The following is a 24,995-nucleotide window of genomic DNA, read 5'->3' on the forward strand; positions in this document are numbered from 1 at the left end:
ACGAAGTTACAAGGCCGAACCCGCAAACGCGAATAGGTAACTTCCGGAAATCTTTACCCTCCGTCCTAGCAACTTAGGTCCATATATTCAGTTATACCAATAAAAAAATAAAGTTAATATCCACTATACAACACATGACTGGGAACTTTAGTGATATGGAAGAACCCACTTTCTTCTAGAATCTGAACCGCACACGAAAAATTAAGTATCAGATTCACGGTCCGCGCGCTATCATTGTAGAACGCACGCAGATATGCGAAAGGCACACGGTTTTAATATAGACTTTATACACGCGAAGCTACATATACGTTAGTACACGCGATATACAAACGCATACGCGATCGCACACGTTAACGTGCTCGAGTCCTTCACGATGATACACGCGACGCGAAGTCCCTACACCCGCACATACCTGAACCGTACAATGAATATCGCATTCAGAATCACGGCCCGCTACAATTAGTCTAAAGCAGTTTTAGTGGGCGCCATTGCCTGTCTCATCATGTCATTGCTCCAAAGAAGGCGTGGGGTACATTTGTACCCCAGTGCAACGTTCTAGGGCTAAGGTCAGGAGAATCGACAACTGATAGGAAGACGTCCGAACAATGAGAATGGACTATGCCAATGAAGACGTCCGAACAAATGAGAATGGACTATGCCAAATTCAGCCCCAATCCGTACCTGGAATCACTTACGTAACAAGTATTAATAATATTTACAGATTACGTTTTAGTGGAAATTTCTCACTCGACCTTTCAAAACTCAAGAGCTGTTTCAATACCATCCTTATGTGTACTCCAGCTGGCTACAGCTTAGCTCTTCCAGCGCTTCGATACCGTCGGTCGATCGCCTCATAGAATCGGATGCCATCGAACTCGGCAATCCCTTCGAAACTGGTATTTGAGACATCGAGGTACCATACTATCTAAAATGATTAAGAAATCATATACCATTTTACTAATTCAATAATCAAACTAGACTGCCTGCCGATTCTAAGCCGAAACCACACTGAATTTTGTTTTTTTCGCATGAATTTAATGTGTACTTTTATTATAGGTAGGAAAAATGTAGCTACCATTGCACCCTATATGATTTTAGCGATACTGCCTGTGATTGGCTGCTCCCGATGGCAGAATCTGGAGGCGCGAGTTTATTCCGTACCAATCATTTTCAAATTACGATGTATTCATCAAATTATGATGCTATCTTCACTAAGAAATCAAATAACATTGTAGAAGTTATTTAATTTCGTTTAGTTTTATTTACGGGACTTTAAATTGGAAAATTCACTCGCCACGTTAAAGTTATTTAATGTGTAATCAAATAAACTTTGTGCTACTTAAATTAACGTATGCTTTTTCTACAGGAGTTCTTATTGATTACACAGGCTACACGGATGATTGGCTCCAAGTTGAAGAAAATGCATCTAGTTGGTGGTGGAAACCATATACCAATGCTTGACGACTCCGCGATTGTATGCACATGCGTATGCATCACAAAAAGGATCGACACGCATGCTAAAATCAACTCGATTATGCCATCTAGGTAAATAAATCAATTACACTACATTGCTTCCGCATTCTAATTTGTAATTATTTATTTATTGTTAGGTATTGATCAAATCAGTCGCAGACATCGTCCAACAAATTTTCGATTGCGATGGTGGTTAAATCAAGTGCCCCTCCAGCACTCTTCCCTTCCAAATATGCCAAGCATTGTCTGCCTTGATTACTCACCATTCATTACCAAATCAATAGAAGCTATGAAATCATAAATGCCAAATATATATCATTTGCTATCCATCTTGTCAATGATGGATCGACACCGGTCTAAAGTGGAAACTGCGTTAAACTTTCTAATACTGTAAACGAAATCGTTGACAGTGTCCAAGGTTCCAATTATTTGCTGATTGTGAGTTCTATGATATGTATTTTTTGCATTATTTCAATTTATGCTTTTTACTTCAGATGCTTTCATCGCTGATACAAGGTACGCAGATGATTGCCTACACAATGAAGTAGTTTATCAAGAGATTTTATGAAAAAGAATACGTCTGATTCCTGGCAACGAAGGAGTACTCAAGCGAGTGAAGAAAATATAAGACCACCTTAGGTACATTACGCATCGGTATCGTCCACTGTTGAAGAAAACGTTTCAGGTATCATTTGCATTGCGCTCGGAATAGTACCAGCGACAACACGCCCACCAGTAATATCTTGTTCTCGACAATAGAATCTGGGGTACAAGTTCTTTCGAACATACTCAGCCCAAAGATTTGTTTTTAAATTACGACGTATAGTCCTTAGCTCAACAAAGTTAATCATCCAATTAATCATTTAGTCGATGGTACACACTGACAGATGTACAGAATACTGAATTCGGCCGGTAAACAATCAAAAAGCTTAACATGAAAACCACAAGTACTATATTTCAGCAGTATCAATCACAGCAACTGAAAAACTCAAACAGTGAAATGTACTTGCTTACAAAGAAAAAAACTTAAAATAGACAGTCAAAAGTGCAAACATACCTCACCGCCGCCGCAGAGATTTATTCTGGGCTGACGGTATTATATCGAGAAGAAAACCAATGCTCGTGCCATTAATCATACCAAAAAAAAATTTTCTTGGAGATCGCATAAATAAAATACTATTTTCTAATATTGGGCCGTAACATAACACATCTATTGGCTGACGACAACAAGCATTCTTCGATTACATTCGAGATCGGATCGATGGATGTCTCCGCCAGGCTACGTTTCTACAGAAAATCATCCGCACGCTCAGCGTAACGAGGCTGCTCAAGTTCTACAAAAATACGCCAGTTTTCAAAACATACCGAATCTTTCGATGCCACGATGGCGTTTCCGAGGTGAGTTTCAGCATATGTTGAACTGTAGCCAACTCGTCAAGACCACGCAGCACCCGAATAACAAGCAGCAATACGGAAATCAACATAACACCGACTTGGCTTACTATGTGCTTTCGACTGGATATTTCATGTGCCAGCCTATTATCGTTGTACTTCGTTCTACGACAACCACTAAGAAAAATCTAGGCCAATCCAACTTGATGTTTTAGGTAAACAGCCAGTGTGTAATGTATTAAAATCTAATCACTTCGGTTTTTTTTCAGGTGTTGAACGGGGTCATCACATTTGGTAGTTTATTCGTTTTCTTTACACTTATGAAGGACTTTCTTGGGTAAAATTGTTTAAACCTGATCTACACGATAGTCCACGCTGGATATAAATCCAGACACATTTACCTGCCCAGAAGCTGCTATTATCCGGCCATCGTGCTACTGCAAAATTACAATTGCAAACTCGTCCGAGTTGAACGAGTCCAATTGCTTCACCTATGTGTATGAGTATGTGTATGAGTTTGGATTTCGGTAAGCACGAAATTTTTTATCACCGATGCTATTTTATCGGAAATTAATGTGATTCTATGTATTAATTTCACAGAAGTACCTTATGTCCACGCCACTAGAACTAGCTGCTGCAGTAATAGTGCTGCGATGAAAAAAAAACTGGGCCGATTGCGAGGAAGGATCGGATGAGGAAATTTGCACATGCCGAGACTACACTGATGAAGGACCTGGACGTACTACCTTCACGAGACGTTGATCTGTCCAGCTATTCTCACATGGATGCTGCGGAAGATATTCTCGCTCATGATCCCGGCTCCGGAAGCGACTGCCGTGAATAATTCACAAACGTCAAGACTGCATCAGAAGCGCCTGACTGAGAATCGGATGTTGTTCGGAAGCGGCACCCGTACTATAGGATCCAAAATCGTAGGTTGTTTGGGGAATCACTGTGACAACACAAGCTCAGAGTCCCCCAACTTTAGTAGCCGTAAACGGTTAGCTATAGATAGTACCAGTTCGCCGAGAACTTCACTCAGTCCGTATAATCTTACTTCAACGCCAACATCCTCAACGATGGGAGAACGAAAGACGTTACCGAGGGCACTTGCCTACATGTGCTGGTTGGTCATTTGGTTGCTGTTTGCTGTGTTCAGTTTGATGGTAGGCTAGCAGTTTCAGGAGCTTACGACTACATAGTTAAGGTGTGGAATCCTGGACGACAAAAGTGTCTCCATACGCTACAAACCCACACTAATCGGGTGTACTCGCTACAGTTTGATGGTATTCACGTCGTATCTGGCTCTCTTGACACGTCAATTCGCGTGTGGGACGCGGAAACGGGAAGTTACAATCATGCTCTGATGGGTCACAAGAGTTTGGCTCCGGCAAAATATTCTGGTATCGGGGAATGCTGACTCGACCGTCTGTGTTTGGGGCATCATCACTGGTCAGTGCTTGCAAACTATCTGGCCCCAACAAACATCAACCGGCTGTCACCTGTTTGCGGTTCGATTCTCGCTTCGTAATCACCAGCTCCGACGACAGTACCGTCAAGCTGTGTGACGTAAAAACTGGAGAGTTGATTCGTAACCTGGTTGCAATAGAATGGGGCAGATCCGGTGGCGTTGTGTGGCGAGTCAGAGCCAACAACACAAACTAATTTATGCCGTAGGGTCGCAACGGTACGAAAGATTCCAAACTAATGGTACTCGACTTTCATAAGTTTAATTATACTTTTAATACCATCCTTAGTAATACACATAAGTTTGAATAGTTATACTTTTAATACCTTTCTTAGTACTTTTCTGAGGAACGAACGACTGGCGCCATTGCACGTACATTAACCCTACATGCCTACATCAAAAATTTATATAATTTGTTTATTTATAAGGACTAGTGCTTTAAAAATCTGACGCTAATAAAAATTTTGAAACAACATATTTCTGTTATTGTTTTTATTTGAAAAAAAGAAAACCCAAACGAATAAAATCAGAAGAAGAAGACCAAAATAAGGAGCACGACGATCGCCCGATTTTCTATAGCTCGACATCGGATCACGTCGGTCCGATCACAGCTCACAGAAAGGAGGCTTGCTATTCCGCGAATTGACAGTTTTCGGTGACGTCAGAGAAATCGTTGAGATAAATAAACGAATTTCTCGAAAGTTGTTAATTGACAATATTTGAGCTCTTACGGTGGAAAAAATAGTGTGCAATGGATTTTTGACGTATATTACGCCATAACTACACTAGACACAGTGGATAATCAGTGTATCTATGTGATTATTAGCGTAAATCGGGAATTTGGATGCATGCCATAGAAAACATATCCCACCGTAATTTTCTAATCATAGCAAAGGTTTTGGACATCCACATAGCTTCCTTGTGATTTACCAGGTGTCGATCATTCGTTAGCAGAAAACAATATATGAATTTCATGTAATTGTTTTCGCCGACGATTTCTATGACGCGCTCTCGTCAAATGTTTACACTCTAACGAGCTAGCCTAGTATATGTAAGCCGTGGGTCCGATTACGTCGATGCGTTTGACATATTCGAAGGTTGACGCGGTTTATGCAAATGGTGCAAAATTGCAGGATATAAACCCGATATCCTGCTCTGATCGGCCCGTTATCGGGCTTAGTCGGCCCGATCATCGGCCTGATAATCGGGCCGATTGAGCTCTACAAAATTTACTGGGCGAAGTGGAGAAAGAACTCATAACACTAACACCTGCGTGTATGGAGAACTGTCAGCGCGGAATGTTTACAATCTTTACAACTCACTAAATTGATGTAAATTTTAAGCCACCTCAGTTGGTCTGGGTTCAATCCCAGTCGAGGTCGTTGAGATTTTTCAGAGGTGAGAAAAATCTGAGGTCACGCCTTCCTTCGGAAGGGAAGTAAAGCCGTTGGTCCCCGGTCCATGAGTTGATGGGTCGATATCCAATCCAGATAGTGGGAGTGTCACCTCTCTGGCGTCGGTGTTTGGCCTCGTAGCGGAAATAGGCCGACGGAAAATAAACAGAATTGGAAGAAGAAGAAGAAGTAAATTTTAAGAATTTTTTTTTTTTCAATTGAATCGTTCAATTGGAGTTTGCGACTATAATTGTATCTCTTGTGAGAAATTTCCGTGGTACCAAGCTCAGCAAAATTCTGTGGTTCATTGAACGGTTTGTATATCATTAGACGGTTGGTTGTTAATTTGCTGAGATGAAAATTTCTCCCAAAGGAGTCTAATATGGTTTTACCTGGCAAGGTATCCCTGTAAATAATTCGACCGACCGACTTCGGTTTCACGTGCAATTAGGTCATTTGCACCCATTGATATCCGGATTTATCAATGGTAATACATTCGTAACCCAACTTTGTACCGGGAAACAAGTGCTTTTTGTTCTCTCCGGTGTGGTTTAGTTTTCTCGGTAGTACGAAGGTGCTTGCTGTGGCAGAGGCTGCAGTAAAGCATTAGTAATAAACAGTCCCGCGAGTGATAATTATTACCTGCGATATCGGTGCAGTGAAGTTACTAAACACTTTTCTTGCCGGAAAGACGGCTTTGTTTAGACGAGCTATATCAGCTCTATTGTGTGAAGGTCACGCGGGTGACGGATAAAACAAACGAAGGATCAATTCACCTACCAGCTCGTCAGGAACCAACTGGTGAAGTGTTTTGTTTTTTACTTTTCTTATCGATTTTTTTTCTTTTTATTGCTTTTGATTTTTTATTTTGATTTAAGTTAAACAGTGCGGTCGAGCGTGTTGCTCCCGCAACAAAATGGAACAAACAGAAGGATCACCCTCCGAAGACGAATATTATGGGGAAGAAGAACATATATCTGATACTGAGTTTATCAAGAGATTTTATGAAAAAGAATACGTCTGATTCCTGGCAACGAAGGAGTACTCAAGCGAGTGAAGAAAATATAAGACCACCTTAGGTACATTACGCATCGGTATCGTCCACTGTTGAAGAAAACGTTTCAGGTATCATTTGCATTGCGCTCGGAATAGTACCAGCGACAACACGCCCACCAGTAATATCTTGTTCTCGACAATAGAATCTGGGGTACAAGTTCTTTCGAACATACTCAGCCCAAAGATTTGTTTTTAAATTACGACGTATAGTCCTTAGCTCAACAAAGTTAATCATCCAATTAATCATTTAGTCGATGGTACACACTGACAGATGTACAGAATACTGAATTCGGCCGGTAAACAATCAAAAAGCTTAACATGAAAACCACAAGTACTATATTTCAGCAGTATCAATCACAGCAACTGAAAAACTCAAACAGTGAAATGTACTTGCTTACAAAGAAAAAAACTTAAAATAGACAGTCAAAAGTGCAAACATACCTCACCGCCGCCGCAGAGATTTATTCTGGGCTGACGGTATTATATCGAGAAGAAAACCAATGCTCGTGCCATTAATCATACCAAAAAAAAAATTTTCTTGGAGATCGCATAAATAAAATACTATTTTCTAATATTGGGCCGTAACATAACACATCTATTGGCTGACGACAACAAGCATTCTTCGATTACATTCGAGATCGGATCGATGGATGTCTCCGCCAGGCTACGTTTCTACAGAAAATCATCCGCACGCTCAGCGTAACGAGGCTGCTCAAGTTCTACAAAAATACGCCAGTTTTCAAAACATACCGAATCTTTCGATGCCACGATGGCGTTTCCGAGGTGAGTTTCAGCATATGTTGAACTGTAGCCAACTCGTCAGGACCACGCAGCACCCGAATAACAAGCAGCAATACGGAAATCAACATAACACCGACTTGGCTTACTATGTGCTTTCGACTGGATATTTCATGTGCCAGCCTATTATCGTTGTACTTCGTTCTACGACAACCACTAAGAAAAATCTAGGCCAATCCAACTTGATGTTTTAGGTAAACAGCCAGTGTGTAATGTATTAAAATCTAATCACTTCGGTTTTTTTTCAGGTGTTGAACGGGGTCATCACATTTGGTAGTTTATTCGTTTTCTTTACACTTATGAAGGACTTTCTTGGGTAAAATTGTTTAAACCTGATCTACACGATAGTCCACGCTGGATATAAATCCAGACACATTTACCTGCCCAGAAGCTGCTATTATCCGGCCATCGTGCTACTGCAAAATTACAATTGCAAACTCGTCCGAGTTGAACGAGTCCAATTGCTTCACCTATGTGTATGAGTATGTGTATGAGTTTGGATTTCGGTAAGCACGAAATTTTTTATCACCGATGCTATTTTATCGGAAATTAATGTGATTCTATGTATTAATTTCACAGAAGTACCTTATGTCCACGCCACTAGAACTAGCTGCTGCAGTAATAGTGCTGCGATGAAAAAAAAACTGGGCCGATTGCGAGGAAGGATCGGATGAGGAAATTTGCACATGCCGAGACTACACTGATGAAGGACCTGGACGTACTACCTTCACGAGACGTTGATCTGTCCAGCTATTCTCACATGGATGCTGCGGAAGATATTCTCGCTCATGATCCCGGCTCCGGAAGCGACTGCCGTGAATAATTCACAAACGTCAAGACTGCATCAGAAGCGCCTGACTGAGAATCGGATGTTGTTCGGAAGCGGCACCCGTACTATAGGATCCAAAATCGTAGGTTGTTTGGGGAATCACTGTGACAACACAAGCTCAGAGTCCCCCAACTTTAGTAGCCGTAAACGGTTAGCTATAGATAGTACCAGTTCGCCGAGAACTTCACTCAGTCCGTATAATCTTACTTCAACGCCAACATCCTCAACGATGGGAGAACGAAAGACGTTACCGAGGGCACTTGCCTACATGTGCTGGTTGGTCATTTGGTTGCTGTTTGCTGTGTTCAGTTTGATGGTAGGCTAGCAGTTTCAGGAGCTTACGACTACATAGTTAAGGTGTGGAATCCTGGACGACAAAAGTGTCTCCATACGCTACAAACCCACACTAATCGGGTGTACTCGCTACAGTTTGATGGTATTCACGTCGTATCTGGCTCTCTTGACACGTCAATTCGCGTGTGGGACGCGGAAACGGGAAGTTACAATCATGCTCTGATGGGTCACAAGAGTTTGGCTCCGGCAAAATATTCTGGTATCGGGGAATGCTGACTCGACCGTCTGTGTTTGGGGCATCATCACTGGTCAGTGCTTGCAAACTATCTGGCCCCAACAAACATCAACCGGCTGTCACCTGTTTGCGGTTCGATTCTCGCTTCGTAATCACCAGCTCCGACGACAGTACCGTCAAGCTGTGAGACGTAAAAACTGGAGAGTTGATTCGTAACCTGGTTGCAATAGAATGGGGCAGATCCGGTGGCGTTGTGTGGCGAGTCAGAGCCAACAACACAAACTAATTTATGCCGTAGGGTCGCAACGGTACGAAAGATTCCAAACTAATGGTACTCGACTTTCATAAGTTTAATTATACTTTTAATACCATCCTTAGTAATACACATAAGTTTGAATAGTTATACTTTTAATACCTTCCTTAGTACTTTTCTGAGGAACGAACGACTGGCGCCATTGCACGTACATTAACCCTACATGCCTACATCAAAAATTTATATAATTTGTTTATTTATAAGGACTAGTGCTTTAAAAATCTGACGCTAATAAAAATTTTGAAACAACATATTTCTGTTATTGTTTTTATTTGAAAAAAAGAAAACCCAAACGAATAAAATCAGAAGAAGAAGACCAAAATAAGGAGCACGACGATCGCCCGATTTTCTATAGCTCGACATCGGATCACGTCGGTTCGATCACAGCTCACAGAAAGGAGGCTTGCTATTCCGCGAATTGACAGTTTTCGGTGACGTCAGAGAAATCGTTGAGATAAACAAACGGATTTCTCGAAAGTTGTTAATTGACAATATTTGAGCTCTTACGGTGGAAAAAATAGTGTGCAATGGATTTTTGACGTATATTACGCCATAACTACACTGAGGGAAGAATCATTATAATACATATGTGCGTAACACATACATTTTTGCAATTTGCATTCACACATATTATTTATAAGTTTCACGCATAATAATCGTTCTTAGACATAACATTGATGTTATGTGTAAACCACATTGTTTCTGAATGCAAATATATCAAATGAAATATGTTTAATAATAAAATCGAAATGTTTCCACTGTTCATATGCATAAGTAATAAAAGTTAATCTCAATTGCTTCAAATTTAATATTTATTATACCACACAAATTATTTTCATGTTCCATGCATATATACATCATGCAGATTGCAGTATATAGTATATCTGATATCATTTTGAAAATCAACGACATTTTAATGGGATATTGTACGCCGATAATAGAGAAGTCAAGTGCAGCGTATCTTTGATAACATACATTTATTCTAGAACTGAATACATGATATTGATCTGCCCCTAAACTTATTTCTAATCTATTGATAGAAAAGCTTGATTTTTACGGAAGAGGAATTGTTTTCCTATTTTGTGTATTGCTATTGGAGGACCGTCTATGTCTTGTATTTTAATAATACGTACTTCCTCTGTTTTCAAAACAGCTTCGTATGCTAGATAGTGTCTATTATAATCCCCTACATTCCAATGATTACTAACAATATATACATTTCCATCAATATGCAAAATCGTTTCAATAATTTCAAACAAGGAAACGGTGTTGATTTCAGTAATGGTAACAAACATCCCTGATTTAAAGCTAGTGCCTTTATATTTTATCCAGTCAGAAGCAGACACCGTTGAATCAATGTCAAAAGAAATTGGAAACAATATTGATTTTACATATGGTCGCTCATTAAAAACAATCAACTGAAAATTCCCTTCTATTTTACTTTGGAAAAAATCAGATTTGAAAAGATTATTACTGAATTGCAATGATATTTTGGTGCATAGTGTTAGGCATATATTGCGTCGTGATGAAATCACACGAGCATATTCTTTAAAAAATTTATGCTTTGCCTCATATCTAAAATTCATCATTTTAGCTAAACTGCCATTTTGTTTCGCAACAGTACTGTAATGAGTAATAAAATGGTGTTTGGGCTTTAGTTGTTTATCAAATAATGACTGATACAACATATGATGCTTTTTGGTTGCTGATTGCATATTATCAAGGTCCAATAATGATAAATTAGGTTTTAGTATTACATCTGTAAGGTTTACAAGTGCTATCAGATATTCCCAAACATGGTCGTATTGAGGTACAAAAGGTCCCATGATTAGCGGAAAATAGTGAGTAAGTGATCGAACTTCACTTGCAGTTGCTCTTATCGTTACACATTTAGATTTTTTTTTACTGCAATACGATGAACTGAATGGAGGCAGCCGTTTTAATGCAGAGTCTGGGACGGTTTTTGAAAATTCGCTTTTATAAGTGTTTAAAATCTCCAGAGAAACATATTTTTTCTCAAATATGTAATAAGTCAAGAGTTCTTCTAAACCAAACACGCATATACCACCACTGAAGAGGTCGTGCATTGGATCTACGCATAAATTTTGTATACAATGGAACGAAGGTAAGTCATTTAAAGGACTACAATAGGTTTGTTCCAGCACCAGGAGAAACTGGAAGTACTCCGGAGCAAACAGGGAGAAAAACGTTCCTGTATTATCTTCTTCCCTTTTTCTTCTTTTGGTAGCAAACCGGAGTGAAAAGGAGCAAGAATTTTTTGCTCCGGAGCAACAGGGAGTAACTTCCGTGTACTGGAACAAACCTAATGTTTAATTCCAGTTTCAGATGGATTATTCAAAGCGACGTCAGAGTCATAATTATCTTCATTGCGTAGGCAATCGTTTATCTCTTCGCAATCGGTTTGCAAATAGTCTTTATGACGACGACAAATTCTGCAGTAAAAATTAGCGCTGAATGTCAAAAACCCGAAAAACTGGTGCACACCAAGATTGTCTCCTTGGAAAATAGTTACTATAAACCTAACTGGTTTTATAATACCCTTATTTGTGAAGTCAAAAGCGGTTTCCTCTACGTTTTTGAAAACGTTTACAAGATGTCGCAAAAGGGAATGGACTCCAGCTTGGCTTATATCTCTTTTCTTAATTGCTCCACATACGAAAATATTACATAATTTTGAAGTAAATTCATCTGGTATTGTGGGGAATGAATAATATAAGCCACACACAGCGTGTTTTTTGTTATGGGCACCTAGCGGGTCATTAATTTCGAATTCATCTGCGTATAGTGAAATTGGTATTTGTACATCATTTTTATACTTTAGTTTTATCTGTTTCCACACGTTTCCACTAACGATACTGGTAATGCCTTCCGTTTGTTCTAAATTAATAGTATTTTCTATTGTTTGAGTAAGAACATTATCTGTGTTAAAAAATGATCGTATTTGGAATTCGACATCCATTACAACTAAATTATTTTCACTCTCATCGTAAGTTTCTTCTAGAGTAATATCTTTGGAGTGTATTGAAATTTGTTCTCTTTGTAACGAAACAACAGTTGGCATACGAAACAAATTGTTTTCCGTCAAATACATAAAAAGTTTATGGTCTGTACCAACAAAATTAAACAACGATTTCATTTTGGTTAGATATGTATGAAGTTCGAACTCAATCTGTGGATCGGTTATTTTAAGCTGAAGTTCATTAATATCTTGTGCTATCTTCTCATTCAAATTGTTCACACATTTCTGAATGTGTCTAACATCACGTCTAGTTAAGTTAGCGCTGCTATGTAAATCTAAAGTGAAAGATAATGAAGATTCTTGGAGATGGTTCAGATTTCTAGAAAGTTGACTTGTTTGTTCGGTAATCATATTTGCTGTTGTGCGCAGCATCGCTGCACTTGTTGTTGTCAACATTGGCTGAATCGTCTGCGAAGATTCCTCGGCTTCGTGATGCACGTGAAATTTATTAGATGGTTTGTGGGTATATAGATGGCGCTTGAAGATATACCAGGATGTTGTTTTTTGTATACACGTGCCGTATGTACATATAAAGTGATATTCTTTAGGCACGCGATGAAAGAGCATTAGATGATTGATATAACCAATAACTGTAGCCAGTTTTTCGTCACAGTCTGAAATTTGACATGAAAACATTTTTAATTGTTTTCGCTCAATTTTGCGATCACTGAATCCACGGATGCGTAGGTTGCTTGACACGGGATCTTATATAAATACCGACAAAGAAAATTCCACAGCATTCGATTAACTCGTGAGTATTCAAGCTCGAAAACAGTATTAAACTTAATCAGAACATCAATGGCACGTTCAACAGTCTCAACTTGGTAGCTCAGGTCGTCGTAGCATACGAAAAACTTTCCGGATAAATTGGCGGCACCAGAGCCGACGAATACCAACTTGGCAATTTGTGTAAAATTCCAATTCGCGTAATTTGCATAAGTGTTTTGCAATTTCTTCTCAATTTCTGTTTCCGTTTCGACGAACAAGACCGTATCTTCTTGTGCCACCAGAATTGTTGGTTTGAAAGTCTTGGTAATTTTCGTGGGCCGCAAATGATTGTTGAGTAATATTAAAATCGAACAAATTTTGGAATCTGGAATAGTGAATTGGAATGATTTATGGCATTAGTGACATTTACTTTATCTAAAAATGTGGTCATATACATATTATGGGTCAACCTAACAAACGAATTAAGTGACTCGTCATAGTGGCTGATCTATAATATTGGAATGACTGCGCTTTTAGAAATGTTAAGTAACTATAAAAGATTACCTCTTGAGATAGAAGATTGCTTCAGGTAATCTGAGAGCGCAGCTGAAAGTTTATCCTTGTACTCCACACTCACAAGTTCCACCAGTTTTTCCAATTCACGATCCCATGCGAGTGATCCTTCCTTCTCTTTACCATGTAATTTGACGAAGTCGATGTCGATCTAAATAGAAAATGAGTTTATTAAAATAAAGCAATAAACCAAAAAAAAAAAAAATGATACCAGTTGGTACCCGAATGGTTCCGTATAGTGTGGGAACGATTTCCAAATTTGAGCAGTGTCCAACAGCTTCGGCAAGCTGACTTGGCGTGATTTGAAGCTAATGGCCCACTTCTCTAGAGTAGTTGCCCACGGTTGAGTGTTGAGTTTTAGCCAGTTCAATGCTTCCTCACCCTCGAGGTCGGTACGCTGGGGTGAATCAGATAAATTAACCTTTTTCTTTGCTAGATGTTCCTTTTCTTTCAACTTCCTTTTTGCAAATTTTTGTCTGGTGTTAACGATACCGTTGTACAGCTTCCCACCCGGATTGCGCTTTCCGTTTCCTCGTGGTGTAAAGTATATTTCCTGCAAGAAATAAATTTATTATTTAACAATCCTCATGTAGTTTTTGACGGGTCAATAAACCAACGGTCAAAATACATTTTGTTGTGAAATACGGGACGAGTCGTTTTTGTTTTCGCCTTCATCGCGATAACAATCGCACTTACATATAGAATTCCCCCTTCTATACTACACCGTGTACCTTTGTGCTGACTGTCTGACCCTTTTCGAAAACCACGTTAGAATTCAAGGTTTGTTCCAATACCAGGAGAAACTGGAAGTACTCCGCAGCGAACAAGGAGAAAATCCTATAAAATCCTATATTTATATTTACCTTCTCTTTTTTCTTCAGGTAGAAAACCGAAGTAAAAAGGAACAAACTTTTGCTTCTCCTGTTTGCTTAGAAGCGCTTCAGAGCAACTGGAAGCAAGAAGCGTGTACTGGAACAAACCTGTTATCAAAGTAAACCTTTTGGCATTTGATTCGGGTTGCGTTGTATAATCAAAACAATAACATACCTTTTTTTCGTGTTTGAATAGCAATGTTATGGCTAAAGTATAAATTTTAAGAATTTCCTCAGTTACTTTTCCTTTCGTGCTAATGTGGTACTCAGAAAGTATCGAAATCAGTTCTGCTTGACTCTGATTTGATAACGGTCCTTGATGTGCACGATTTATTAGTTCTTTTCCGGTTACTGTTCCTTCCAACAGCGAACGTAACTTGTTGGGTCCAAAAAATTCTGCAAAATCCGAAACCTCCGCAACATGTTCGGTGTACTGAGAAGCTGTAAGTTGATTAGTAGAAATACCAGGAGTTGAAACTTCTAGCACCGATGTGTCATGCTCCAGCTCTGAATTATCCTTCTGCTCCAAAACCAATATCTCATGGTGTGGCCGAATTGATCCTGCGTAGGTACTCTGGTCCTCCTGGAGGATGACCGATTGCAGTTGTTCAGCAGTACGTTGAGCAACACAAGGCAGTTTCGATCCGGTAGCAATGTTCGTGGAACCGCTCGCGTTCGATGCTTTCGATTGAAGCTGCTCTGCAGTATGTTCTCTAGACGATTCAAACTCGAAATTGAAAATCGTTTCCGTTGAACCGTCGTCGTGAGCTTTCTGAAAAACGTTTAATTGATCCAAATTGGTTTGCGTTTCGGTCACAGATACCGCAGAACCCTTGAGTTGGTCCTCCAAGACACCACTAGACGTTTGGCCCAACTGTTGTAAGCGGCGTAGTGTTGATAATACTTCTGTGAGCGACTGGGTATCTACCCTTGATAATGGGAGCTCATCCGACTCGATCTCAGAGCAGACAACATTGGTAGGTGCATTTAGTGCGTTTAGTTTACTGCATTGTAAACGTCGCAGATCCGAGGGCAAAATAATTGGAACTATTTTGGATACTTCCCCGAAAGGTGAATTTAGCTTCACACTTGAAAGGAAAATCTGACTGGGAAGATGAGCACCTGATAATTGAAATCCGGTAGATTCGTTGGTTGCAGATTGTTCTGAAATTTTTGTTTCTCAATGAGTTGTCATAATATTTAGCATAACTTTACATTATTCGAAAATGCAAACACAGACTTCTAAACAATCGTTTAAAAATCTGATTTCAAAGTCAGAATCATCCGGGAATTTTGTTCTTCTTAATGAGATTTGTATGGATTGGATTTGTCTGAACAAATTCAGCCACTGATTCCGATTCTATCAGTTCCGGAATCGGCCCCTAAATTTGAACTGGAATTCATACAGAATTCATTCGGAATTCAGATTGGTTTGACTAACCAAACCAGCCGGATTCTAATTCGTAATTCTGGCTGGTTTCTATCAAAATTCCGATTCGAATGCAACAAACAATTTGAAATAATTGTATTATTTTAGTCTTTCCATAAAGATACTTAGTAAGTCCTGCCGGAAAATGAGTCGGAATTCTGGCTAGTATCCGGCTCCAGTGACGCAACCAATTCTATGAATACGTTGTATCACTAAAGCTGGACACTAACTCGCGCCAACCGGAATTTCGGTTGAACTTACCGGGTATGCCTATGGATGGTAGAGTTTGCTTCGAATTAGTTACCTGCAGTGATCTGGGAATCTGGGAAAACTGATTGGTGCTTGGTGCCCTCGCCAGAAGAATTCGATTCACCAACTTCTAGACTGTCAAGCGGCATCCGGTCAGTGTCAACATTCTCATCCGATTGGCTATCCTGCCAGTGGTGTTCAAATTTTACTGTTTCAAAATTGAACAGATTCAATCCCTACAGATATTTTCTGTATTATAACAATATGCACATTTATGTAAATATTTGAAAAGATACCTTTGATTGACGCCAGCTTACAATCCTTTGGAATAGTTCGTGGATATTACACCGGTATCCTGCCCTTAAAAAATCAGCCTCCAGCTGGTCCTTGGCTACGGTTTTAAACGATTCCTTTGTATATTCACAAACTGAAAAGTAAATGAGATCAAAATAACTGCTTTGGAAAATTACAACGAAATTGTGACGCATGTGAACTAGACTAAACCAAAGAGGAAGAATTACAGTACAGGTCAAAATGAAGAAATTTTGTTATTCGAATTAATATCAATCTTAACGAAATAAAAACACTGGTCATTTCTAATTTACTTACATGAAAAAACTTCAGCGAATTCAACTGGCAAGTTGAGCTCTTCACAAATTTCGCTTGTTGACGCCATCTTTGTCTATCTACATTTGAGCTCTTGTCCAGTGAATAGCCCTGCACATACTTTTCATTCATGGTTCGTTTTGGAAAAAAAATATGACTTTATCCAATAGAATGTATGTGTGTGTCTAATACGCATTATGTTTTATGGTATTGTGTTTGTAAATGTAAAATCAAACATCAAAAATATCTGGTTCGCATTTACTATGAATATGGAGAAACATTTAGAATGTATGTGCGGAGTATTTTACGGAATTTAATTCCGGTTAAGTGCAGCTTGCACTTGAAATTTATCATGATAATTATTTCAGTGTACACTAGACACAGTGGATAATCAGTGCATCTATGTGATTATTAGCGTAAATCGGGAATTTGGATGCATGCCATAGAAAACATATCCCACCGTAATTTTCTAATCATAGCAAAGGTTTTGGACATCCACATACCTTCCTTGTGATTTACCAGGTGTCGATCATTCGTTAGCAGAAAACAATATATGAATTTCATGTAATTGTTTTCGCCGACGATTTCTATGACGCGCTCTCGTCAAATGTTTACACTCTAACGAGCTAGCCTAGTATATGTAAGCCGTGGGTCCGATTACGTCGATGCGTTTGACATATTCGAAGGTTGACGCGGTTTATGCAAATGATGCAAAATTGCAGGATATAAACCCGATATCCTGCTCTGATCGGCCCGTTATCGGGCTTAGTCGGCCCGATCATCGGCCTGATAATCGGGCCGATTGAGCTCTACAAAATTTACTGGGCGAAGTGGAGAAAGAACTCATAACACTAACACCTGCGTGTATGGAGAACTGTCAGCGCGGAATGTTTACAATCTTTACAACTCACTAAATTGATGTAAATTTTAAGCCACCTCAGTTGGTCTGGGTTCAATCCCAGTCGAGGTCGTTGAGATTTTTCAGAGGTGAGAAAAATCTGAGGTCACGCCTTCCTTCGGAAGGGAAGTAAAGCCGTTGGTCCCCGGTCCATGAGTTGATGGGTCGATATCCAATCCAGATAGTGGGAGTGTCACCTCTCTGGCGTCGGTGTTTGGCCTCGTAGCGGAAATAGGCCGACGGAAAATAAACAGAATTGGAAGAAGAAGAAGAAGTAAATTTTAAGAATTTTTTCATTTTTTTTTCAATTGAATCGTTCAATTGGAGTTTGCGACTATAATTGTATCTCTTGTGAGAAATTTCCGTGGTACCAAGCTCAGCAAAATTCTGTGGTTCATTGAACGGTTTGTATATCATTAGACGGTTGGTTGTTAATTTGCTGAGATGAAAATTTCTCCCAAAGGAGTCTAATATGGTTTTACCTGGCAAGGTATCCCTGTAAATAATTCGACCGACCGACTTCGGTTTCACGTGCAATTAGGTCATTTGCACCCATTGATATCCGGATTTATCAATGGTAATACATTCGTAACCCAACTTTGTACCGGGAAACAAGTGCTTTTTGTTCTCTCCGGTGTGGTTTAGTTTTCTCGGTAGTACGAAGGTGCTTGCTGTGGCAGAGGCTGCAGTAAAGCATTAGTAATAAACAGTCCCGCGAGTGATAATTATTACCTGCGATATCGGTGCAGTGAAGTTACTAAACACTTTTCTTGCCGGAAAGACGGCTTTGTTTAGACGAGCTATATCAGCTCTATTGTGTGAAGGTCACGCGGGTGACGGATAAAACAAACGAAGGATCAATTCACCTACCAGCTCGTCAGGAACCAACTGGTGAAGTGTTTTGTTTTTTACTTTTCTTATCGATTTTTTTTCTTTTTATTGCTTTTGATTTTTTATTTTGATTTAAGTTAAACAGTGCGGTCGAGCGTGTTGCTCCCGCAACAAAATGGAACAAACAGAAGGATCACCCTCCGAAGACGAATATTATGGGGAAGAAGAACATATATCTGATACTGAGACAGATAATGTTATGGTCGATCCACTTCCCCCCAATGTCTCACAGCCCCCCCGAGTCAAGGTTTACCAGGATGGATCCGCTGGTCCTTGGGTGGTATACTTTCGGCCCAAAAATAAACCGTTAAACAGCATAACTGTTGCACGGGAGCTGACAAAACGTTACTCGGCCGTAACCGAGATTAAAAAGGTTCAGTCAGATAAACTGCGCGTAGTCGTTACTGACTTGAAACAGGCCAATGATATCGTTAGCAATAGCCTCTTTACGCTGGAGTATCGCGTCTACATCCCTTCTCGTGATGTGGAGATCGACGGTGTGGTAAGTGATGCTGGTCTAACTGTCGATGATCTGATGAATGATGGGGCTGGCCGCTTTAAGGACCCTAACCTTCAATCAGTTAAGATTTTGGAGTGCAAGCAATTGCACTCAAAGTCCATCGAAGATGGTAATTACTATCCATCAGACTCGTTTCGCGTAACCTTCGCCGGATCTGCACTTCCGAGCTACGTTGAAGTGGGAGGAGCTCGTCTACCTGTACGCCTGTTTGTACCGCGGGTCATGAATTGTTCCAATTGCAAGCAGCTAGGTCACACGGCCACCTACTGTAGCAACAAGCAACGGTGCGGTAAATGTGGGGAACGCCATGCGGATGATACTTGCAGTAGGCCCGCTGAGAAGTTTGTTTATTGTGGGGAGAATCCGCATGCACTTTTGACATGCCCAACGTACAAACTTCGCGCGGATAAACTGAAGCGATCCGCCAAAGATCGCTCCAGACGCTTTTACGCAGAAATGCTTAAAAGAGCTGTTCCACTTATCTCCGAAAACCCATTCGCTCTCTTGCCAACTGACGATAACGCCTCTAACGACCCTTGCGAGGGGCATTCTTTGGCTCCGCTTGGAAACTCTAGGAAAAGACCTAATCAAAACTCACCTGAACTTCCTCGTAAGGGTCCTAGGTTGTCCCAAACAAGGGTACAAAATAAAAATAATTCATCAACTGGAAGTGCTGGTACAAATCCGAAGATAATACCTCCTGGTTTTGGGAAATTGAGATACAACCAGGAGTTCCCAGCACTCCCCGGGGCACCAAAAATCCCAAGTGCTCCAATTTTACAGTCAGAAACTCACCCTAAAACGGGATTCCTTAAATTTTCTGACATTGTGGACTGGATATTCACAGCTTTCAACATTACCGATCCTATGAAAAGCTTGCTGGTTGCTATTCTACCAACAGTAAGAGCATTTTTAAAACAGTTGACTGAACAATGGCCCCTCCTTACAGCGATCGTATCCTTCGATGGCTAACTTATTAGACGGAATCAGGGATCTGATCACTGTTTTACAGTGGAACTGCAGAAGTATTATCCCCAAAATCGATTCATTAAAACACTTGCTAAATTACAATCATTGTGATGCATTTTCCCTATGTGAAACATGGCTAACTTCTAATATAAACCTCAACTTCCACGATTTTAACATTATCCGCTTGGATCGAGAAGACTCATATGGGGGGGTACTTTTAGGGATCAAAAAGTGCTACTCCTTCAATCGAATCAACCTCCCTTCGACGCCAGGCATTGAAGTTGTCGCTTGTCAAACAACAATCAAAGGCAAAGATCTTTGCATTGCTTCTATTTACATTCCTCCTAGGGCCATGATGGGATATCAAAGATTCTCCAACGTGATTGAACACCTTCCCTCGCCCCTCCTGCTTCTTGGAGACTTTAACTCTCACGGTACGGGGTGGGGCTGTCTATACGACGATAATCGATCTTCGGCAATTCAAGACCTTTGTGACAACTTCAATATGACAATTCTGAACACAGGGGAAATGACACGGATCCCTAGACCACCTGCGCAAGCAAGTGCACTGGACATATCTTTATGCTCGACATCACTACAGTTAGATTGCAAGTGGAAGGTAATATCTGATCCCCACGGTAGTGACCACTTACCAATTGTAATTGCAATCACCACTGGTTCAAGACCATCGGCACCAATCAATGTTCCCTATGACCTCACACGAAACATTGATTGGAAGAGCTACGCTGCTGCGATATCCAAAACTATCGATTCAACACAGGTACTTCCCCCGGAGGAATAATATAAGTTTTTGTCCAACTCGATTCTCGATAGCGCGATTCAAACTCAGACGTAACGAGTACCCGACGTGAACACCCAAAAACGTTCTCCCAACCCGTGGTGGGACAAAGAGTGCTCAAACGTGTACGCGGAGAAAGCTGCCGCGCATAAAACCTTCCGGAACGACGGGTTAGTTGCTAGTTATCGAGTGTACGCGATATTAGAAAAGCGAATGAAAAATTTAATGAAAGCTAAGAAACGCAGTTACTGGCGCCGGTTTGTCGACGGGTTAACAAGAGAAACATCGATGAGCACTCTTTGGGGCACGGCCCGACGTATGCGAAACCGAAACAGTACTAACGAGAGCGTGGAATATTCAAACCGTTGGATATTCGATTTCGCCAAGAAAGTTTGTCCGGATTCCGCCCCGGCACAGAAAATCTACCGCGCCGCGTCGCCTTACAATACCGCGAACGAAACACCGTTTACGATGGTGGAGTTCTCACTTGCTCTCTTATCATGTAACAATAAAGCCCCGGGGCCAGATAGAATCAAATTCAACTTGTTGAAGAATCTGCCAGACTCTGCCAAAAGACGCTTGTTGAATTTATTTAATAGGTTTCTTGAGGGTAACATTGTCCCACATGACTGGAGACAGGTGAGGGTCATCGCCATCCAAAAACCAGGAAAACCAGCCTCCGACCACAATTCGTATCGTCCGATTGCAATGCTCTCCTGTATCCGGAAGTTATTCGAAAAAATGATCTTGTTTCGCCTCGATAATTGGGTCGAAACAAATGGCTTACTGTCAGATACACAATTTGGCTTCCGCAAAGGCAAAGGGACGAACGATTGCCTTGCGTTGCTCTCAACAGAAATTCAAATGGCATATGCTAACAAAGAGCAGATGGCATCAGTATTCTTGGATATTAAGGGGGCTTTCGATTCAGTTTCGATCAACATTCTTTATGAGAAGTTGCACCAGCATGGTCTTTCGCCAATTTTAAATAACTTTTTGCTAAACCTGTTGTCTGAAAAACAAATGCATTTCTCGCATGGCGATTTATCGACATCACGATTTAGCTACATGGGCCTTCCCCAGGGCTCATGTCTAAGCCCTCTCCTCTACAATTTTTACGTGAATGACATTGACGAATGTCTTGTCAATTCCTGCACGCTAAGGCAGCTTGCAGATGACGGTGTGGTCTCTATTACAGGTCCTAAAGCCGTTGACTTGCAAGGACCACTGCAAGATACCTTGGACAATTTGTCTGCTTGGGCTCTCCAGCTGGGTATCGAGTTCTCCACGGAGAAAACTGAGCTAGTCGTATTTTCTAGAAAGCGTGAACCAGCGCAACTACAGCTTCAATTAATGGATCAAACTATTGCTCAGGCTTCAACATTCAAATATCTCGGGGTATGATTCGACTCTAAAGGTACCTGGGGATGTCACATTAGGTATCTGAAACAGAAGTGCCAACAAAGGATCAACTTTTTCCGTACAATAAATGGAACATGGTGGGGTGCCCATCCAGGAGACCTAATCAAGCTGTACCAAACAACGATATTATCAGTGTTGGAGTACGGATGTTTCTGCTTTCGCTCCGCTGCGAACATACACTTCATCAAACTGGAGCGAATCCAGTATCGTTGTTTGCGTATTGCCTTGGGTTGCATGCACTCGACCCATACGATGAGTCTCGAAGTGCTAGCGGGCGTCCTTCCGCTGAAAAATCGATTCTGGGACCTCTCATATCGATTGCTCATTCGATGCGATATTCTGAACCCATTGGTAATTGAAAATTGCGAATGGCTTGTCGAGCTTAATTTTCAGACCCGATTCATGTCCTTGTACTTCGATTACATGGCACACAACATCAATTCATCTACGTATAACGTCAACCGTGCTCATCTCTTAGATACTTCTGATCACACTGTATTTTTCGATACATCCATGAAGGAAGAGATTTGTGGAATTCCGGATCATATTCGCCCACAAGTGGTCCCAAATATTTTCTATAACAAATACCATCAAGTCGACTGCACCAAAATGTTCTACACTGACGGATCAATTCTCGACGGGTCCACAGGCTTCGGTATCTTCAACGAAAATCTTGCTGCCTCATTCAAACTCAATGATCCTGCTTCAATTTACGTCGCAGAATTAGCTGCCATTCAGTATACTCTCGGGATCATTGACACCCTGCCCTCAGACCATTACTTCATCGTTTCGGATAGTCTCAGCTCCATTGAGGCCATCCGTGCGGCGAAGCCTGGAAAGCACTCACCGTATTTCCTGGGGAAAATACTGGAATATCTGAGTGCTTTATCTGAAAAATCTTACCAGATTACCTTGGTTTGGGTCCCGTCACATTGTTCTATTGCGGGCAATGAGAAGGCGGACTCTTTAGCCAAGGTGGGCGCATTAGAAGGCGACACTTACGAAAGACCAATTTGCTTCAACGAATTTTTCAGTATCTCTCGTCAGAGGACGCTCGATAGTTGGCAAACCTCATGGAGCAATGGGCATCTGGGACGGTGGCTACATTCCATTATCCCGAAGGTATCAACGAATGCTTGGTTTAAGGGGTTGGATGTGAACCGGGACTTTATTCGTACGATGTCAAGGATCATGTCCAACCATTACTCGTTTGACGCGCATCTCCGTCGTATAGGGCTTGCTGAAAGTAATCATTGTGTTTGTGAGAACGGCTACCACGACATCGAGCATGTTGTTTGGCTGTGCGCAGAGTACTGTGTTGCCAGGTCCCAACTAATAGATTCCCTTCGGGCCCGAGGTAGATCACCCTATGTGCCAGTCCGGGACGTCCTGGCAAGCCGTGACCACCCCTATATTTTTCTCATCTATATCTTTTTGAAAACCATTGATGTCCAAGTTTAATACATTTTCCCCTCTCTCATTCACAGTAGAATCTCACCAACCTATCCCTGTATCTACAATATGGCATTGCTTCACGAGTCTTCGGTGCATACCCTTTTTGATAACCGTCTACCCAGAACATCATGACATACCTCACATGCAGATGATATAGAGAACATCATGACAGTATCAGAGTGCCAATAATTATCCGAAATATCGACCCTCCCCTCGCCCCTGCGATTACAGGCTGGAAACTACAACACTACAACAAAGTGTGCATATCCGCCACAATGATCAATCAGCAAACGACGATGTCAATTACACAATATGTATCCCACTTCCTACCTTTTTCCTTTACTTACATAAGAGGGGAGCAAGCCGCCCCTAAATACGGCTTTCCTTTCCCCCACTAACATGTGACATGTAATTAAAAAAAACGAATTATCGGCCTCGTTAAGCTAAAGCATTTGGGCCTAAATAAACGTATTTAAGATAAGATAATGGTAATACTATAGTGAATAATTTGCATTTTCCAAAACTACCGTTTTGACGAAAATTTTCTGATGTTTCAGGATTTCTGCTGCGCTAACCAACCTACAATACTCGTACCATGGCTACGCGAGCTAGTTTCAATACTGGTGTTGATCTCACAGGGGATGCATACTGTAATCAGCTATCATCCGCTGCTGTGACGATCCAACTAATGTTCGAGAAAAAACCGTCGCCCATTGTGAAGAGCTAGCTACTCGATTTCTAAACGCTTGTTAATATCATTCGTGAAATTAACTGGTTGGCTTTCCTTTTTTCTTTTATCATCGGTCTTAGACCACTTCCTACAGCTCTATTTCAAATTTGTAGATATTGCTCGGGTCTATCGCAATTTATCGTTTTCAGGTTGTTACTGATCTCTAAATCTTTTGTCATGTTATAAATCGACGCATTGATGTATGTATTCCATCAATGGTACACGAGTTGCTTCTAACCCAACCGTTTTGACGCTGCTCGTTTCGTTTCAGGGTTCGAATTATCTTTTGCATGAAAGCAATTCAATTGGCGTACCAAATCCCGCTTCTTTGCGTGTTGGTCCAATACACAACGGTGGCTATCTGGGAGATAAAAATCAACCCAGGCAACCATGTTTGCGACCGTCCAGAAATGCCGAAGCAGCTTTGAAACTACCTCACCGGACAAAGTTTTGTTTATATACATATATACAAGAATGAGTTAATTTAACTATATACAATTAAAGTACGTTAATGAGGGGGGGGGGGTCTAATTTTAATCATGAAGGAATCTGGTTCGTCTGCTGCTAATCAGGCGAATCCTA

At 40.8% G+C, this 24,995-nt stretch overlaps 1 protein-coding gene, 1 long non-coding RNA gene and 1 pseudogene across 3 annotated transcripts; 2 read left to right on the top strand and 1 right to left on the bottom strand.

The window, feature by feature from the left end:
* The first annotated feature begins 3,528 nt into the window (after positions 1 to 3,528).
* On the top strand, positions 3,529 to 4,778 carry LOC131680422 (uncharacterized; annotated as a pseudogene).
* An 896-nt stretch (positions 4,779 to 5,674) lies between these two features.
* On the top strand, positions 5,675 to 9,473 carry LOC131683246 (uncharacterized). The gene is made up of 3 exons (XR_009304451.1): positions 5,675 to 7,775; positions 7,830 to 8,087; positions 8,161 to 9,473. It is a non-coding gene; the product is annotated as an uncharacterized LOC131683246 (long non-coding RNA).
* A 2,102-nt stretch (positions 9,474 to 11,575) lies between these two features.
* On the bottom strand, positions 11,576 to 16,646 carry LOC131683247 (uncharacterized). 2 transcript variants are annotated; one of them, XM_058965078.1, is made up of 6 exons: positions 16,420 to 16,646; positions 16,179 to 16,359; positions 14,621 to 15,609; positions 13,785 to 14,126; positions 13,565 to 13,724; positions 12,773 to 13,385 (listed from the first exon to the last, which is right to left on the bottom strand). In XM_058965078.1, the coding sequence occupies exons 1-6, from the start codon at positions 16,609 to 16,611 to the stop codon at positions 12,931 to 12,933; spliced, it is 2,319 nt and encodes a 772-aa protein (XP_058821061.1). In that variant the 5' UTR covers positions 16,612 to 16,646; the 3' UTR covers positions 12,773 to 12,930. The 2 variants fall into 2 exon arrangements, with proteins under 2 accessions (XP_058821059.1, XP_058821061.1); XM_058965076.1 differs by lacking the exons at positions 13,565 to 13,724; positions 13,785 to 14,126 and having other exon boundaries at positions 11,576 to 12,906; positions 14,437 to 15,609.
* Positions 16,647 to 24,995: the final 8,349 nt, after the last annotated feature.

The sequence above is a fragment of the Topomyia yanbarensis genome, chromosome 2 (genome assembly GCF_030247195.1).
Source record: "Topomyia yanbarensis strain Yona2022 chromosome 2, ASM3024719v1, whole genome shotgun sequence".
Taxonomy (NCBI): Eukaryota; Metazoa; Arthropoda; class Insecta; order Diptera; family Culicidae; genus Topomyia; species Topomyia yanbarensis.

Bases quoted from the DNA above. Each gene is read 5' to 3' on its own strand.
- LOC131683247 (XM_058965076.1), bottom strand. From the start codon at position 16,611: ATGCGTCACAATTTCGTTGTAATTTTCCAAAGCAGTTATTTTGATCTC. The intron at 16,360-16,419 runs GTATCTTTTCAA...AAATATCTGTAG, and splicing joins TAAGCTGGCGTCAATCAAAG to GGATTGAATCTGTTCAATTT. The intron at 12,907-14,436 runs GTAAATATAAAT...GTCAAATTTCAG, and splicing joins ACCTGAAGAAAAAAGAGAAG to ACTGTGACGAAAAACTGGCT.